The sequence below is a fragment of the Carassius carassius genome, chromosome 23 (genome assembly GCF_963082965.1).
Source record: "Carassius carassius chromosome 23, fCarCar2.1, whole genome shotgun sequence".
NCBI lineage: Eukaryota > Metazoa > Chordata > Actinopteri > Cypriniformes > Cyprinidae > Carassius > Carassius carassius.
In genome coordinates this window covers 4,169,208-4,186,398 of record NC_081777.1, presented here as the reverse complement: position 1 = coordinate 4,186,398, position 17,191 = coordinate 4,169,208, and the positions used below count along the sequence as shown (strand labels likewise).

At 40.7% G+C, this 17,191-nt stretch overlaps 1 protein-coding gene across 6 annotated transcripts in view; it reads right to left on the bottom strand.

Moving 5' to 3' along the window:
* The window catches only part of LOC132101232 (spectrin beta chain, non-erythrocytic 4-like), a 91,953-nt gene that overhangs the window by 55,198 nt on the left and 19,564 nt on the right, over positions 1-17,191 (bottom strand). For all 6 annotated transcript variants that reach the window (XR_009423156.1, XM_059505998.1, XM_059506000.1 and 3 more), the window contains exons 11-15: positions 10,657-10,815; positions 10,276-10,578; positions 10,047-10,197; positions 4,607-5,477; positions 3,567-3,704 (exon numbers count right to left, since the gene is read on the bottom strand). Coding sequence is in view for 5 of the 6 variants with exons in the window: in XM_059505998.1 (XP_059361981.1) it covers positions 3,567-3,704; positions 4,607-5,477; positions 10,047-10,197; positions 10,276-10,578; positions 10,657-10,815 (1,622 nt within the window). In the remaining variant the exon portion in view is untranslated. The remainder of the gene's footprint in view (positions 1-3,566; positions 3,705-4,606; positions 5,478-10,046; positions 10,198-10,275; positions 10,579-10,656; positions 10,816-17,191) is intronic.

The following is a 17,191-nucleotide window of genomic DNA, read 5'->3' as shown; positions in this document are numbered from 1 at the left end:
CAGACACCGTGGGAAAGGAGGACACCTAGTGGAAACCCAGGGAACACAACCCAGACACTGTGACATCCATCCATCCATCAATACTTAAGATAAAATAAATAAATATATTATATTTATAAATATAATATATAATATATTAAATATAACTAGAACTAAAATGAAAGTGGAAAATACAAAAAAAATCATAATTTTAAATGTACAGCTATGATAGGGATATATATGCAATTTTATCCTATTAAATGCTCTCTAGAACAGTGATTTTCAACCTTATTGACTTCAATGCTGTTCATTGTCCTCAACAATATTTGAAGGCTCGCTAATACTAGTTTTGCCACTTCTTTTAATCGAAAGGCACTCATACTATAAAAAAAATATATATTTTTGATTGGAAATTTTGTACTACATCCTATTGAACATCATTCTGTTATGATCTAGAGTAAGGCTTGTATAATGCAAAATAAAAATGACTCTGTTCCAGAAAACATGACTCAGTCTGAATCATTCTCAATTCATGGACGCACACACACACACACACACACAGACAGACAAACACAAACACACACACATACACACACACACACACACACACACACACACACACACACACACACTAAAAAACAGTCTGAGGATCACCTGTGGGTCACAGCTCAAGGCCTGAGACACAATATCACTAATCAAACACAGAGGTACAGGGTATGCTTTAATTAAACATTCTTTTTAATGCACTGTGGCATTAAATATTGGCGAACAATAGCTGTGAATGTGTTTGGGTTCGGCCCGTAGTGCTTTAGAGCCGGGTCAGGCGTGCACTGTATGTGGCAGCCACAGCAGATGGCAGCACGCTGAGAGAAGCTATTTATGCCAAAGTCAGTCTAAAACGGATCATTGGAGTTTTTCACACATATGTCACAGCAGCCCTTTTTCTAAAGACGCCCATGTAGAGCCGCGTGTTTAAAGTGACAAACAACAGCAGCATCAGGAATGTGCAGGGTTTTCTGAATGAAACCATTTTTAAAAATGAAAACAAATAAGATCAAATGAAAACAATTACATATCAGGGTAATAAAAGACTAGCATGGCATAAGAGAATGGAAAAACATTTAATTAATTAGTTATGAAAAAATTGTAGCAGAAATGACTCGAACCAGACAAATTAAAGAGTCGATCAGGGCTGTGTTTGAAACACGAGCTGAATTCCTCAGTAAGGCAACAGGAAGTCATAAAACATTCTGTGCCACAAGTCCCAAGCAAGATAACCAACCAACCAAAGATTTCACAGAACAGCTTTCAACATTAACACCACTAGAACAATTATTGACAATTTCAATTCGGAGAAGAGATTTGTCAAATTTGTTGTTCGTAATTGATAAGCAACGCCAGGACATCGTGTAAACCCATGAGAGTACTACACAAGATCTTTTGACCCCCCCCCCCCCCACCTAGCAGAACCAGACTGAAATTCCTAAGGGGGGAAGGGGCTTTGAACCTCTGGTCTCCACAGAAGTCTTTGTCAAGAGAATGGCAAATAAACTTTTGTACATATATATGGACCAGAATGAACTCAAAAAGACTGATAAATGAATCAGTCCATCGCTTCACTCCATATTCATTTATATGTAACCCACACATTTGACTATCATGTTATAATCACTTATTGTGTATGTCTTTTAATAACTATGGGATAACTTAAGGATTCATAATCATGTTTGGTATGTTTGTGATGGAAACTGCTTGCTTGAAATAGGCCTGACAATCAAATATTTATAAAATGGATCATATTTGTGTTATAGGAATCATGTCCAAAATTATAACCTACAAGAGCGGGAAAATTCGGACCACATGCTTGGTAAGATAAACATATGATTTATGATGCCCCCGAGCCAAGACAATATCTGATTGGTCAAGACAACATTTGAGGTGTGGCCAACAGGCCAGTTTAAATACCCAGGACACCATAAAATCTATGCTTTTAGTTGTTAGCTTTGCTTCTGCTACTAGTCATGCCGGCTTTTAGTCTCTAGCTATGCTTCTGCTATTAGTCATGTCTGTTTTAGTTTGCTTTTAGCTTTGCTACTTAGCTTTAGCTTTTAGCCATGCTGTTTGTCATCACTGTTCTTTGAGCGCGGTTCCAGCGTGCTTCGGCCTGCACGCCTGCTGCTACTTAGCCACGATGAGAAGAAACACAACATAGTCTCGTCAAACTTTATTTCTTTTCTTTTCCGTTTGAGAGTTTCGTGTTCTGAGTTAAGTTTTGTAACGCCGTCTGACCTCGTCTGCACGTTCAACTTCAACCAGCGCACACAACTCTCTGCACCTTCAGCCAACGCCACACCACGGGCCTTCTCAAGACGTCACTTCAGCGACTACTGAACTTCCAGCCAATCAGCGACAACTTTACACAGGCAATGTACCTTCAGCCATTTGTGCTGGTGTATCTAATATAATTTTAACCTCATTGAGGAACTCAATGCGAGGGTTAATTAAGTGATTGATGGTTGTTCATGTCTATACAATTTAACGTATTGCTGTAAACTTGGGATTCCACATTTCCATTCTCTTAAACTCATCTTTCCCTAACTTTCGATCTTCCTGCAACTTGTGTGAATGTGTGCGTGCGTGCGTTTGTGTGTTAGATTAGTTTATATGTCTTAGATTTATCTAATAAAGCCTTATTCATATTGAAAAGAGAAGTATCTTGTGTTTCGTGCTTACAAGTTAATTTCTTAAACTGCCAATCTTGTTACTGTGCTAATTGATAGTGTTTTCACTATAGTTTGGATATTAATATCCAGCGCAGATTTGATGTTAAACGGCTCGTTCAGTGAATCGCAGGGCGCCTCAGTGATCAGCCGTGAAACAGTGATTCTGTTCAAATTCCCTTTAAAATCTTAAACGATTCCCTTTGAGCTAAATTGACCTGTTTCCCTTACAAAATAAATAAATTAACATATTTAATGCACCTTCCTACCTGAGACCTACATGGTACGTAGGTAATTTATTATTTGCACATCATGAAAAAGTTAATTTTTTTGTAATTTTTTTCAAAAAGTTAAACTTGATTCATTACATGTAAAGTAAAACATTAAAAAAGTTTTTTTGTTTTTTATTTTGATCATTAGAGCTTACAGCTCATGACAGTCAAAAATCCATTAACTTAAAATATTAGAATATTTCCTAAAACGAAAAAAATAAAAGATTTGCAAATCAGAAAAGTTTTGAACATACAAAGTATGTTCATTTATGCACTCATATTTGTTTAGGGTTACAGACGAAGGGCTCTTCTTTGCATGTAATGAATCTAGAATATAAGAAAGATTAACTTTTTGAAATAAAAAAATACTGTTTTGTTAAAATTGCACTAACCAATGGTTTCAACAGAAGCATATAATCAGTTAATAACTAAGAGCTCATGGAAGGGTCTATCTTGAAAAGTTTTTGTGCAATCATTAAAAATCTCTAAGGATAAAATGTAAATAATTTTTTACTTCCTGTTGCCCTCTATGGTATCTTCCATTAAATACAGGATAATGTTGTACGTCACACAAAATGTACATATGTGGAGTTACCTGCTGTTCAAGTTATCTTGACAGCCCCTGACTTCGGTGGAACTGGGGTGACCGCTGTCTAAGAGCTGCTGAACGATCTGATTAACATCTAGTATCCTTCCCATTAGGCTGTTCATCTCCTGGTCCAAACTTTCAAACCTAAAATGCAGAAAACTTACTTCTCAGATAAGAAGATATTCAATGGTAAATCACAATAAATTGGTTAATTAAAAAAATGCAACATAGGCTCACTGGAAAAACATGCTTTTACCTGCATTTTTGTAAAACTCAAAAAATGTACCTATACATACAGTACAATTCACTGAAGGTTCCAGATTAAATAAACACTAGTGGCAGTAAAACATCAACAACCTTTATTCATTTTCATACGAATTATGATTACAGCAGCAGATTATCATTAAATAAAGACTTATTGTCACACGGCTCCTAGAACAATACTATGTAATGATCTCAGAACACTTTTAACCTGATTGCATGATTTGTAAACTAATACATTTTGAGGTTTGCATCACATTACCAGCTCCAGCTAAACAGAAGAGTTTTGAGTCTAGATTTAAAAGTGACTAATGTTTTAGTACATCTGATCTCTTCTGGAAGCTGGTTCCAATTGCGGGTGGCATAATAGCTGAAAGCGGACTCCCCTTGTTTTGTGTGAACCCTTGGTATTCCTAACTGACTCGGTCCTAATGATCTGGGTGCTCTGTTAGGTTTATATTCAGTGATAATATCTACAATGTATTTAGGTCCTAGACCATTGAGTGATTTATAAACTAGTAAAAGTACTTTGAAATCAATCTTAAATGTAACTGGAAGCCAGTGTAAGGACCTGAGGACTGGTGTGATATGCTCAGATTATTCTGGTTCTGGTCAAAAATTAAAAAAATACAAAGCACTTGCAGAAATGACATCACAGGCTCAGCTGCATTTTTTTAATGAGCCTCGGTTGCAAAATTCCAAAATTAGATTTTTCAATGCAATGACACTTCTCAATATTTTCTGGGATCAAAGTAGACAAGCAACACGTGTTGCAACCAACCTACCTGTGTGCGATCACCTCCACGTCCTCTAGTCTTTCGGGAACCTCCATCCTGTTCAGCCACTGCTCCTTCTCATCAATCCACACCTCACAGGCGTTCACCTCACTAAACATGCGATACACAGCCAGCGCGTCATGAAGCCACTGCTGCCGAAGCTCGGCAACTTCTGCCACCTCTGTGTAGAGCTGCTCCGTCTCAGTCATGCGCACTCGCACCTCATCCAGCTCCCGATAATGCATTGGCAATGCAACCATGTGTTTCCGAAGGCCCACCACTTGTACACGGTGTTTATCGATACTCTCTCGTACAACTCTGTGCTTTTTAAGAAGAGACTGCGTTGAATACTCATCGTGTCCGAAGTCCTCGCTAGAAACGAGCCTGTAAGCGTCCTGTATCCAAGCTAGCAGATCGTCCGTCTCGGTGCTAAACTGAAAAAAGTCCAGCGCCTCCTGTAGGTTACACAGCCTCTGTGCGGCCTGGTCCTCCAGTCTCTTCCACTCGGCCTTGACCTCCATCAGTCGCTCTTGTATTCCAGCAGTACCAAAGCTCTTCTGGGTGAGGATCTGCTTGCCTTTCTTCATGGTCTGCTGAAGTAATGCACGCCACGCCAACAGCTCTCCAGCCACGGTTTTGTGCTTCTGCAGCAGACTCAGGACGCTGCTTAGGTCTTTCCCGCAGCTCTGCGTGGCCAAGATGGACGTCTTCTCTCTGATCCAATTCTCTGATTCTTCTACCTCCTGAAAGAAGGCCCACAGCTCACGTGAATTGTCCAGCTCCAAGCGTCGTTTTGCAGCCAGCTGCTTTAGTTCTTCCAGGCAGGTGTTGACGTGGTTGACACGGTTACAAATGACCTGAGGGTCACACGGCTGGTAACCTGAGTGAGAAACAGAAACAAGAAGAAACGCTTCATTGATTTGTCACCAAAGTAATGTTATTTAGCTGGCTAACAAAGATGAGTTTTTGTCAGATTAGCAAAAATGACTTATGAAAGTCTTGAAAACTGTAAATTAATCAGTTTTCATCTTTCATCGAGATAAATATAGCTGTATAATTTCCAGCTTGTTGCTAATTTTCTTTCAGTAATATACAGGTGCATCTCAATAAATTAGAATGTTGTGGAAAAGTTCATTTATTTCAGTAATTCATCTCAAATTGTAAAACTTGTGTATTAATTAAATTCAATGCACACAGACTGAATAGTTTAAATCTTTGGTTCTTTTAATTGTGATGATTTTGGCTCACATTTAACAAAAACCCACCAATTCACTATCTCAACAAATTATAATACTTAATAAGACCAATAACAGTTAGTTTTTTTTGTGAATTGTTGGCCTTCTGGAAAGTATGTTCATTTACTGTACATGTACTCCATACTTGGTAGGGGCTCCTTTTGCTTTAATGACTGCCTCAATTTAGCGTGGCATGGAGGTGATCAGTTTGTGGCACTGCTGAGGTGGTCCGGAAGCCCAGGTTTCTCTGACAGTGGCCTTCAGCTCATCTGCATTTTTAGTCTCTTGTTTCTCATTTTCCTCTTGACAATATCCCATAGATTCTCTCTGGGTTTCAGGTCTGGTGAGTTTGCTGGCCAGTCAAGCACACCAACACAATGGTCATTTAACCAACTTTTGGTGCTTTTGGCAGTGTGGGCAGGTGCCAAATCCTGCTGGAAAATGAAATCAGCATCTTCAAAAAGCTGGTCAGCAAAAGGAGGCATGAAGTGCTCCAAAATTTATTGGTTAATGGGTGCAGTGACTTTGGTTTTTAAAAAAAACACAACGGACAAACACCAGCAGATGAGAGGACCTTGGTTTCCAAATGAAATACAAAAATTATTCTTATCTGAAAAGAGGACTTTGAACCATTGGGCAACAGTTCAGTTCTTCTTCTCCTTGGCCCTGGTAAGATGCCTCTGACGTTGTCTGTAGTTTAGCAAATTCCTTGACAAGTGTATGTGTGGGGGCTCTTGATGCCTTGACCCCAGCCTCAGTCCATTGCTTGTGAAGTTCACTCAGATTCTTGAATCGATTTTGCTTGACAATCCTCATAAGGCTGCGGTTCTCTTGGTTGGTTGTGCATCTTTTTCTTCCACACCTTTTCCTTCCACTCAACTTTCTGGTAACATGCTTGGATACAGCACTCTGTGAACAGCCAGCTTCTTTGGCAATGAATGTTTGTGGCATACCCTCCTTGTTAAGGGTGTCAATGATTGTCTTCTGAACAACTGTCAGATAAGCAGTCTTCTCCATGATTGTGTAGCCTAGTGAACCAAACCAAAGTCCTTTTAGGCAAGTCATGCCACTTGGCCGGCATCTTGTCAACGCCTCCGGGCAGCTATTTCGGACTAAAAAGACCAGGATCCTATCTAAATTAATGGGCATAGAGTCAGAACTTCACTTTCACTGGTCACCGGGACATAAAAACTCCATGTATAGAAACAGCCGTTAAATATGATAAAAATCGCTGAAAATTTTTGATGACTTTGCCCCAAAATAAGGTTTAAAATGCCAATTTCCCCACAGGTTATACTTTTACTACGCATGCGCAAGGGTTCCTCAACTGTGTGCATACGTCAGTGGAACCAGACGATAGGCTTAAATGTTTCCCGGCTTGACTGTTTAAAGCAGATGATTGGCTTTCCAGCGGGAGGGGCGGGACATATGCATACAACCGCCATCTTTGCCGTTACGGGTTTTCCTTATATAGTTGTATTGAGGATTGAGGAAGTGGCATGTCTCTTATAAATTGTCTCTGACCAAACTGAGAGACCATTTTGACGGCTCAGGAAACCTTTGCAGGTGTTTTGAGTTGATTAGCTGAATGGCATGTCACCATATTCTAATTTGTTGAGATAGTGAATTGGTGGGTTTTTGTTAAATGTGAGCATAAATTATCACAATTAAAATAACAAAAGACTTAAACTACTTCAGTGTGTGTGCATTAAATTTATTTAATACACAAGTTTCACTATTTGAGTTGAATTACTGAAATAAATTAACTTTTCCATGACATTCTAAATTATTAAGATGCACCTGAATATGAAATTCTATTCATCAAAAAAACCCTGAAAAAAATATATCATCATTTCCACAATAATATGAAGCAGCACAACTATTTTCAACATTGGTAATAATACGAAATATTTATTGAGCACAACATTAACATATTAGAATGAATTGTGAAGGATCATGTGACACTGAAGACCGGAGTAATGAATTAAATTTTAAAAAACATGAAGATTGAAGAAGAAAACTGTTATTTTCAATTGTAATACTATTCCTGTATTTTTTATTAAAAGAATAAATCTTCTCGATTTGAGAAATGGTAAATTATTTAAAGGCACAATATGTAATTTTTCTGCTTTAAAAATAGCAGATATCACTATATCTATGTTATATATATTTTTTTGTTGTGTACTTACATTATCCCGACAGTTTCCACGAACTTTAAAATCCGGAGAAAATTATAGTTTAATTAGAAGACACGGCACGTTTCTTTATTTCCGTTTTGTCACCCGTCTATGGCGTCATATAAACTTTGACCCCTCTAGTTTATCTAACTTCCTGCGGAACCGCCAAATACAAAGGTGAACAGAAGCAAAGACGAGACGAAGAAGAAAAAGTAGTAGCTAGCCTTGGTCGAGACTATTATATTTTATATTTATATTGTTTATATTCGTATTTATACCTCAATCAATAACTTAGTTATGGATCATGATTATGCTTTGCCTGCACGTTCTGTGAAGCGCAAACATACGGGTGAAATAAATGACCTGAGAAGGTTTTGGGACGAAGAAGAAACGAGACACAGGTAAATATTGGAGTTGCATTTCCAAGATAGAGAGAGCTTCGTGACAAGCTGAAACTACAGAGAGATGCTTGCATTCTAATAAACAGGTATGCATCCATTCAGCTAACTAACGTTATATCTATCCGTATATTTTGTGAAACGATGATGTCTTGTGTAAAACGCAGACGGACTAGCTCTCATGTAGAGTATAATGTAAATCTACATGTGTTCTATATCTAGCTGGATAAAGTAGCTTCAAATGCAGTTCACTATCTTGTTCGATATCATAGTATAAACGTAGCCTAATTATAATTATTAACGAAAGGCAACCGTTTTTTTTTAACATATATTACTACTAGCTAGATGGAATATTGATTTGATAGGGGTCTGATAATTCATATATCTCTCCGTTCGAAAATACGTGATTGTCAAAATACTAAGGCTGGTGACACACTGGCTGCGTGGCGTCTCTGCTGCGTGCTAGAAGTGCGGCGCGCTGCTGCTGCTGCTGTAGGTGACATAGAGGGAGACCGCCGACAGACCAGGCTCTTGTCTTCATGACAACAATATCTATACTTCATGTTGAACATAAATATAAAGCCTACTGATAAAGGACACCGTCAACAGTATTGACGGCAAAATAGACTTATGTTTGACAGGTGCAATATTTGAAAATCGATAATTATTTATTTATTTTTTAAATTACATTTGTATCTGAATTTATGTCAACCTATAGACTTTCAAACATCAAAATGTCATGAATTAATATGTATTTGTGTACAAAATTACATATAAACATATTTTCCTATTATATTTTGCCTGGAAACGCTTCCAACACGCGTGCGTGTCGCGTGAAAAATAGGCGTCAATTCTATTTCTAGCATGCACACGTTTTCCGCGCGGCTCGAGCCGCGCCTGAGACACGCATCTCACACAGGCAGTCTGCAAGTTCTAACCTATTAACATGGGAGCCGAATTAAAAACTGACACGCCACGCAGCTGAGACGCTTGCGCCACGCATCCAGTGTGTCGCCGGCCTCAGTTAAAATGAGTGAGGAATGTGGGGAGCGACAGAGCGCGTGTTCCAATGAACAACAACTCCCTTGAGCCTAGGCTCTTTCCCGACGTCATCAAAGTACGTCTCATGTTATTGTTTTGATTGAATGACCCCTGGTGGCCAAAAATTCCATACTGCGCGTTTAACAAGATAAAAAAACAATTCAGATGAGGGCGTTTTCAAACACGTTTGGCCAACCAATGTCTACTTACATCACGGTTAGTACCAGTTGTGCTGGTTAAACCCTGCTAGGAGTAGGAGCTAATTTGGTCTGGTACTAAAATCACCAACTGCACCCAAAAGTGGGTAGTTCCACAATTAGTTCTGGTACTATGAAAAGGTTCCTGCGGTGCGAAAGGCCCTAATCAGCCATGAACCAACAAGGAGTAGTAGTGTGTGCTGAATAGACAGCAAAGCAACTCTTGTGGTAAATTATGCAAGTTCCTCATGTAATATTATTTTACACACTCTACCCTGCAGAGGTCTCTGGACATCTCAGTTAAAGAAACACATCCAGCAAACCTATATATCACGATCTGCAATCACATCTTGATCCAATCAGTCTCTCTCAATCATGTTACTGTTTTAAGGTGCTCTTACCTTCAATAGTGGTGAATTTGAGAGCTGCAGTGTTGAGGATTTGAACTCTGTCTGCCTGTATAGAGATGTCAGCCTCCTGTAAACTCTGTTTCTGGAGCATGTCCTCCACTTCAAGAAGATGTTTGCCATAGTCCTTAGAAAGCAACTTAACCTGGGGCAAGAATATGGCACTTTGGTCAAGATTGTGTCAACTTTGTAATCACAAATCATATTGGTACAGTCAACCCACCTGCATCTCCTCCATCCAGTTGATCATGTAGACCATCTCTTGGAAGGTCTTCTGCAGGGCCAAGTTCTTCTCCAGACGGGATTTACGCCCCACTACCAGCTCCTTCAGAAGGCTCCACTGGCCGAGGATGTTTTCTTTGCGTGCCAAGATACGTCGGATATCATAGTACCCTTCTGACTCCATCTCATTGGCCAGCTCCACAACGACACTGATTCGCTCCTCGTTCGACAGGATGTCTGCTTCAATCGCCTCGTGTTTCTTCATGGCAGCTTCTACCGCTGGCAGGTCGTAGCCGAAGTTATCCTGAGGAAAAGGCAAAATGTCACCTGTTTTATTTTATACAGTTAATTTTTTTGAGTTTTATTTCTCTCTTCTGCTCACCTGTGAGACTAGACGTTGGTTTTCATTCAGCCAAGCCTGCCTCATGGTGGTCTTATGATCAAATCGTTGCGCTAGAAGTTCTAGCTTTTCCTGACGAATCAACTCTTTTCTAAGTGCCACGCCCCTCTCATGCTCTTCCTTTTCTAGTCTCTCCCACGCCTTTCATGAGCAAAACAAAATATGAGGATTGTTCTGTGAGACAATGTCAATAATCATACAATACTTTTGATAAATTTATTCGATAATATTTAAATAAAATAAAATGTGAAAATAATAGGTAAATTTTACTTTCAATAATAATATTACCATTATATTAAGTTCAATTAAAATGAGACACAATCAGCATTGGTACATACACGAAAAGTCTGACAACATTTAGATTTTTTTTTCACAAATATTTTTGAAACAAGTATTTTTTTCTCACTAAGGCTGAATTTATTTAACCAAAACACAGTAAAACACAAAAAATTTTAATAACTGTTTTGTGTTGGAATATATGAAGAGTTTTTTTTTTTAAATAAGAGTTTCCACCAAAATCAGTATTGTTTCTGGTCGGTATTGAAAAGTAAATTTTTTATTTTATGCAAAATGCGATATTCACATAGTTATAAGGTCATGTTCCCGTTCATAGGTAACTTCGATGCTGCAGTGACGTCACCATATGGGAACACCTTTCGATGTGACGAATGTCTGAAGCCCTATACCGTCCTGCCAATCTTATTGGCCAAATAGCGCTTAGCAACGCCCTACCCATGCGTACGCATAGTATACTTGAGTGCTGTGATTTCATTTAATTTCGCTTAGATTTCATTTCCTTCAGGAAAGCAAATGATCTGTGCCCTAGGAAACCATCTCACATTCTCTGCAGTTTTTCTTCAAGCAGTGTTAACTCCTCTTCGCGGACGCGATGAGTCAACGAAAGGTAAGAGCCGTTTAACAGGTTTATCACGGGGGGACACTCATGACAGGTATGTTTAGCAGCCTCTCTGCATGTTCTCTCTGTGATAGCCTGCGGGTAAAGTTCTGTGCTCAGGAGTATACATTTTCTCTAGGTCGCCCTCGCGTCTAACCCCAGCCGTACGCTTCTGCGGTTGCCGAGGCGCAAGGCTGCTATATACCCCCACTCGAGTGTGTTAAATCAGCAGATTTGCTTTACAAATGATTTGCGCACCGCAGCTTTGGACTCAGAGTATGTTCTGGCCGACACATGCGGTTCTCTCCCTCCGAGCGGACAGGTGAAACGCACCTCCCCTTCCTACAGTGAGCTGTTGAATGTGGTTACCAGTTTGGTGGATAAACTAACTCTATCTAAACTTGACAACTGTTTTTTAACTAGTCGTGCACCTACCTAGCCCTGTGAGCCGCTACCCTTCTTCACAGACCACCACCAAGAGGATTCGAGGTCCTGGAAGCAGCCTTAATCAGCGTGCGTCACAAACACCACGGGTTTCGCCACCATTGCTGACATGGTGGACCGCGGTTATACAACAATGCTGCCGGTGGACAAACACTCTAGCCGAAATCGGCCGCGGCCTGGAAGTCTCGCCCCCCTCTCGAAGGCGTCGAGTCACGTCTATCTCGGCAAGATTTACTACACTTATGGCAGTTCTTATTGAGAGCGGAGGCTGTGAAAGAGCTGCGGCGGGCAACAGATTTGGTGCTAAGTGCTACCAAACACACTGCCCGAGCAGTGCACCATTCTATGATGGGATGGTAACGGTCGAGTGACACCTTGGTTAATCTCGCCGACATAAGAAAAAAAAACCTGCGTTAGACAGCAAAAGCCTCTCGTCCTCAATCCCCTAACAGCAGTTCCTGTTACTTGTGCTGTTCGTCAGGGACTGTGCCTTCCACCAGAGAGTGCTGTTGGACCACTAATGCACTTCCACCCCTTTCAGTGCAGTCCCTACGCTCTAACATTGCACAATCCAGCCTTCAGAGTTTGAGGGATGGCACAAGAGGCTGACAAAGACAGCCCGTTTATGAGGCCCACACAGCTGCCGTGATCTCGCTAGCGGCATGCCCCTATGTTCATTTTGTTGGATTAAATCCGGCCATGGATATGCTTCAGGATTATACACAACGAAATGTGCTAATATGTTAATACGCTTCCATTGCTGTTCGCCAGGAACTGTGCCCTCCACCAGAGAGTGCTGTTGGACCGCTAATAAACATCCAACCCTCTCACTGCAGTCCCCATGCTCTAACATTGACTGTCTCGCAGCTAAAGGCGCCTCGAGCATCATTGGATTGAGCTATCACTTTGAGCGCCCCCCTCAGACACTGGATTAGGCACAACGAAACGCAGTGACTATGACACATGCCCTTCCCTTGCTTATGGACGCCATGAGCATTCCGTGCTCGGACATTATAATGCATGTGGGAACACTGCAGCCGCAGGCGGAGACTTTGAAACCACTAACGTTTTCCGTGCCGCAGGGGAGCACTTGCCCGCCATTTTTACGATGGGTGTTACACACAATTATCATGATTACACCATTCAGTTCGAAAAGTCCTGCCTCCTTGCTGCGGAAATCATGGAGATGGAGACAGGTTTTTACAATTGTTATTTTGTTGTTAAAAAAAAAAAAAAAGAGTGGCGGTTTACAACCGATCTGGGATTTACACCGTTTTAATCTTGCACTCAGGACGAGCAAAATCAAGATGTTAATGGCAAAGTCTATTCTGTCTCAGATTCAACCAAACAACTGGTTTGTCACGATCGATCTGAAGGATGCATATTTTCATATTCAGATCATCAAGAGACATAGGGAGTTCCTCAGATTCGCTTTAGAGGGCAAAGTGTATCAATACCATGTACTTCCCTTTGGCTTAGCCTTGGCTCTTCGAACATTTCGAAATGCATAGACACAGTTCTGGCCCCATGTGGCTCCAGGGATTTCGCGTATTGAATTACCTGGACGATTGGCTGGTGTTAGCACAATCGCAGACTCAAGCACACTCTCATCGGGATCTTGTGCTGAATCATCTAAACAGCCTGGGCTTACACACAAATTTCCAGAAAGGTGTTTTAATTCTTTCTCAACGGATAACCTTTCTGAGAATAGACTTGGACACTCGCACGATGACAGCAAGACTTTCTCTCCTGCGTGTTCAGTCTTTCACGTCATGTCTGCGCCATTCCAAAGCAGGTAGCGCAGTGACGGTTAATTTGTGCCTCAGATTTTGGGTCTAATGGCAGCGGCATCCCCTGTAATCCGTCTGGGCTTGTGTCACATGTGCCCATTTCTGTGGTGGACGAAATGACAAAACATTTCAACCTGTTGTTTTCCGCATCTAACGATTTCTGTGACACGGAGGTGTGTTATGTCAATAAAACCGTGGATGTCAGCCAAATTCCTTTAAACTGGAGTTTGGCTGGGGATTTGTGCTTCCCGAGAGACTGTCATGACAGACGCGTCTTTGACCGGTTGAGGAGCTGTTTGTCAAGGATGCCCAGCCCACGGAGTATGGGCGGCGACACAACGTGGCTGGTATATAAACAGGTTGGAATTGCTGGCAGTTTTTCTAGCTCTCCAATATTTCTCGAATCTGCTGATCGGCCGTCATGTACTAGTCAGGTCAGACAACATAGTGGTTGTGTCGTATCTGATTAATCAAGAAAGATTACGCTCTCGCCCCCTGTGTAGGCTGGCGAGGAATATTCTTCTTTGGTCTCAGAATAGATTTATGTCGATCCGAGTGATTCATGTCCCTGGGCACTTGAACTTTGGAGCGGATTTGCTCTCCAAACAGAGCCTGGAGCAAGGGGAATGGAGGTTGCACCCCCAAACGGTGAGCCGTATATGGCGAGTATTTGGAGAAGCGAGAGTGGCAAAGCACGACTACGCATTGCCCGCAGTGGTTCTCCCTATGCCCTCCATTGCCCCTAGGCTTGGATGCGTTAGTTCACGATTGGCCTAGGATCAGCCTATATGCTTTTCCTCCAATTCGACTAATTCCACCAGTGCTATCCAGAATACGGCTGGACAGAGTGGAGCAGCTGCTGTTGGTGGCTGCATGGTGGCCCACACAGCCATGGTTTGCGGATATGGTCAATCTGTTAGCGGGCTCTCCGTGGTAGATTCCCCTCAGACAGGACATACTATTGCAAGCAGAGGGATGATTTGGCACCCAAGGCCAGAGCTATGGAAGCTGTGGGCGTGGCCTCTAAGTGGAGTGAGTTAATATGTCCCGGTCTTGCAATTGAAACAACAGAGACTATAATAAATCTAGGGCAGCTTCTACGAGACGCTTATATGCTTTCAAATGGAAACTGTTTACTGCCTGGTATGGAATTCGTAATATATATATACTGCCCTGTGGCTTCAGTACTGGAGTTTCTTCAAGACCGTTTTTTCTATGGAGTATCACCAGCCACTCTTAAAGTTTACGTGGCAGCCATTTCAGCTAACCACGTGTACATATAGACGGTACTTCGGTGGCCGTCATCCGCTGGTCTCTCGCTTTATACAGGGTTTGCGACAGCTAAGGTCTTTCCGCCCTGTGCGAGTTCCTTCATGGGATTATCCTGCTTTAAAGACAGTTCTTCTTGTGGCTATATCCTCCCTCATTAGTTGGGGATTTACAGGCTCTTTCTGTTCGCCCTAGTGCAGGCCTAATTATGAGGCCTAATTATGTCCCTAAGGTCGCCTCGAACCCTTCTCACTTTCAACAAGTGGTCTTGGAAGCTTTAACCCCTGCAGAGGTGGGGCTAGGAGATCTGAGTCTTTGCCCTGTCAGAGTGCTAAAGACTTATTGATCGAACAGCTCCATGGCATGAGTCCGACCAGCTGTTTGTCTGTTTTTGGACACAAAAATTGAGGCCATGCTGTCACAAAGCAACGCATGTCCCTTTTGGTTGGTGGAGGCTATATCTTTAGCCTATGAGGCGCGCGGACTCGCTTCGCCCTTAGGAACTAGAGTTCATTCCATGAGAGCAGTATCGAAGTGACCTATGAAAGGGAACATCTCGGTTACATATGTAAACATGGTTCCCTGGATAGGGAACGAGATGCTGCGGTCCCGGCCATTCCGTACCTTGATAGCGTTTTTCTTCAGTTCATGAAATCTAAATGGAATAGCGTGCGGCACTCAGGTATACTATGCGTACGCATGCGTAGGGCGGTGCCAAGCACTATTTGGCCAATAAGTTTGGCGGGATGGTATAGGGCTTCAGACATTCGTCACACCGAAAGGTGTTCCCATACGGTGACATCACCGCAGCATCTCGTTCCCTATTCAGGGAACTGTGGTTACATCTGTAACCGAGATGTTTTCTCCTTGTTTTCAAACTGCGACCAGTGCCAGTCTCCCTTTTTTGCAGAATGCGATATATCCGCTCAATCAATCGCAGCGCACCATTCCACGCATTCTGGACAGTAACAACCAATCACAGCGCACCATTCCACGCAGTCTAGACCATAACAACCAACCGCAGCGCACCATTCCACACACTCTAGACCGTAACAACCAATCGCAGTGCACCATTCCACGCACTCTAGATAGTAACAACCAATCGCAGGGCATCATTCCACACACTCTAAACAGTAATGGAGGTGCTTTTAAATACACTCCGCATATTAGTTAATTAGTTAATAGTATCGGTAAATCTCCATTACAGGCTTTTAGATGGAGCGACATTTAGTGACAAACTGCACTATATCTTGTTCATTAGATGAATTGCAATGGATTTATTGCATTTTGAGAAAAAAAAGTATCATGGATTTATTGCATTTTGGGAATAAAATAATAAAATTTTATAATAAATCTTTGAAAATCCAAACCTGGATTACATTTTTTTATGTTATTATAACCTAAAGGTGCAATGTGAAAGTTTGAAACAGAAAATAGTGGTTTTCATTTTGCCACTTTCTTGGTAAAGAAAATACATTTTACTTAAATTAATCAAAATGGATTTATTGTGTTTTGGAACCAAACTCTTACTTTAAAATGTAATTTATTTCATTTATTTAGATCATATTTGAATTTTCAGCATCATTACTCCAGTCTTCAGTGTCACAAGATCCTTCAGAAATATATAAAGCAAAACTTTTATATTTCTTTGAATTTTCTGTTCAGACCTCGGAAAAATTATCATGGTTTTCACAAATATATTAAGCAGAAAAATGCTTAAAAATAACACATTATTTTTTAAATTACAATTAAAAATAATGAGTAATATTAGTAATAATTGAGCACCAAAGTAATTTATCAGAAAATCAGCACATTAGAATGATCACAGGAATAAATTATATTTTAAAACATCGAAAACAGTTATTATTATATATTGCAAACATTCACAATATTACTGTTTTTATCCAAAATTGAGGCTTTTACGTAATAAAAAAATATTATGAAATATTACAAACATTATTAAATATTCCATAACTTTTGACTGGTAGTGTATGTTTCTTCTTTAGGTCATCAATTGTTAGTATTTCATTCAGATGACATGACATTAAATTTATACTTCAATATTGTCAAAAAAAAAAGAAAAAAAAAAAGCTAAGTATTTTCTTCTAGTTCTAGTTAT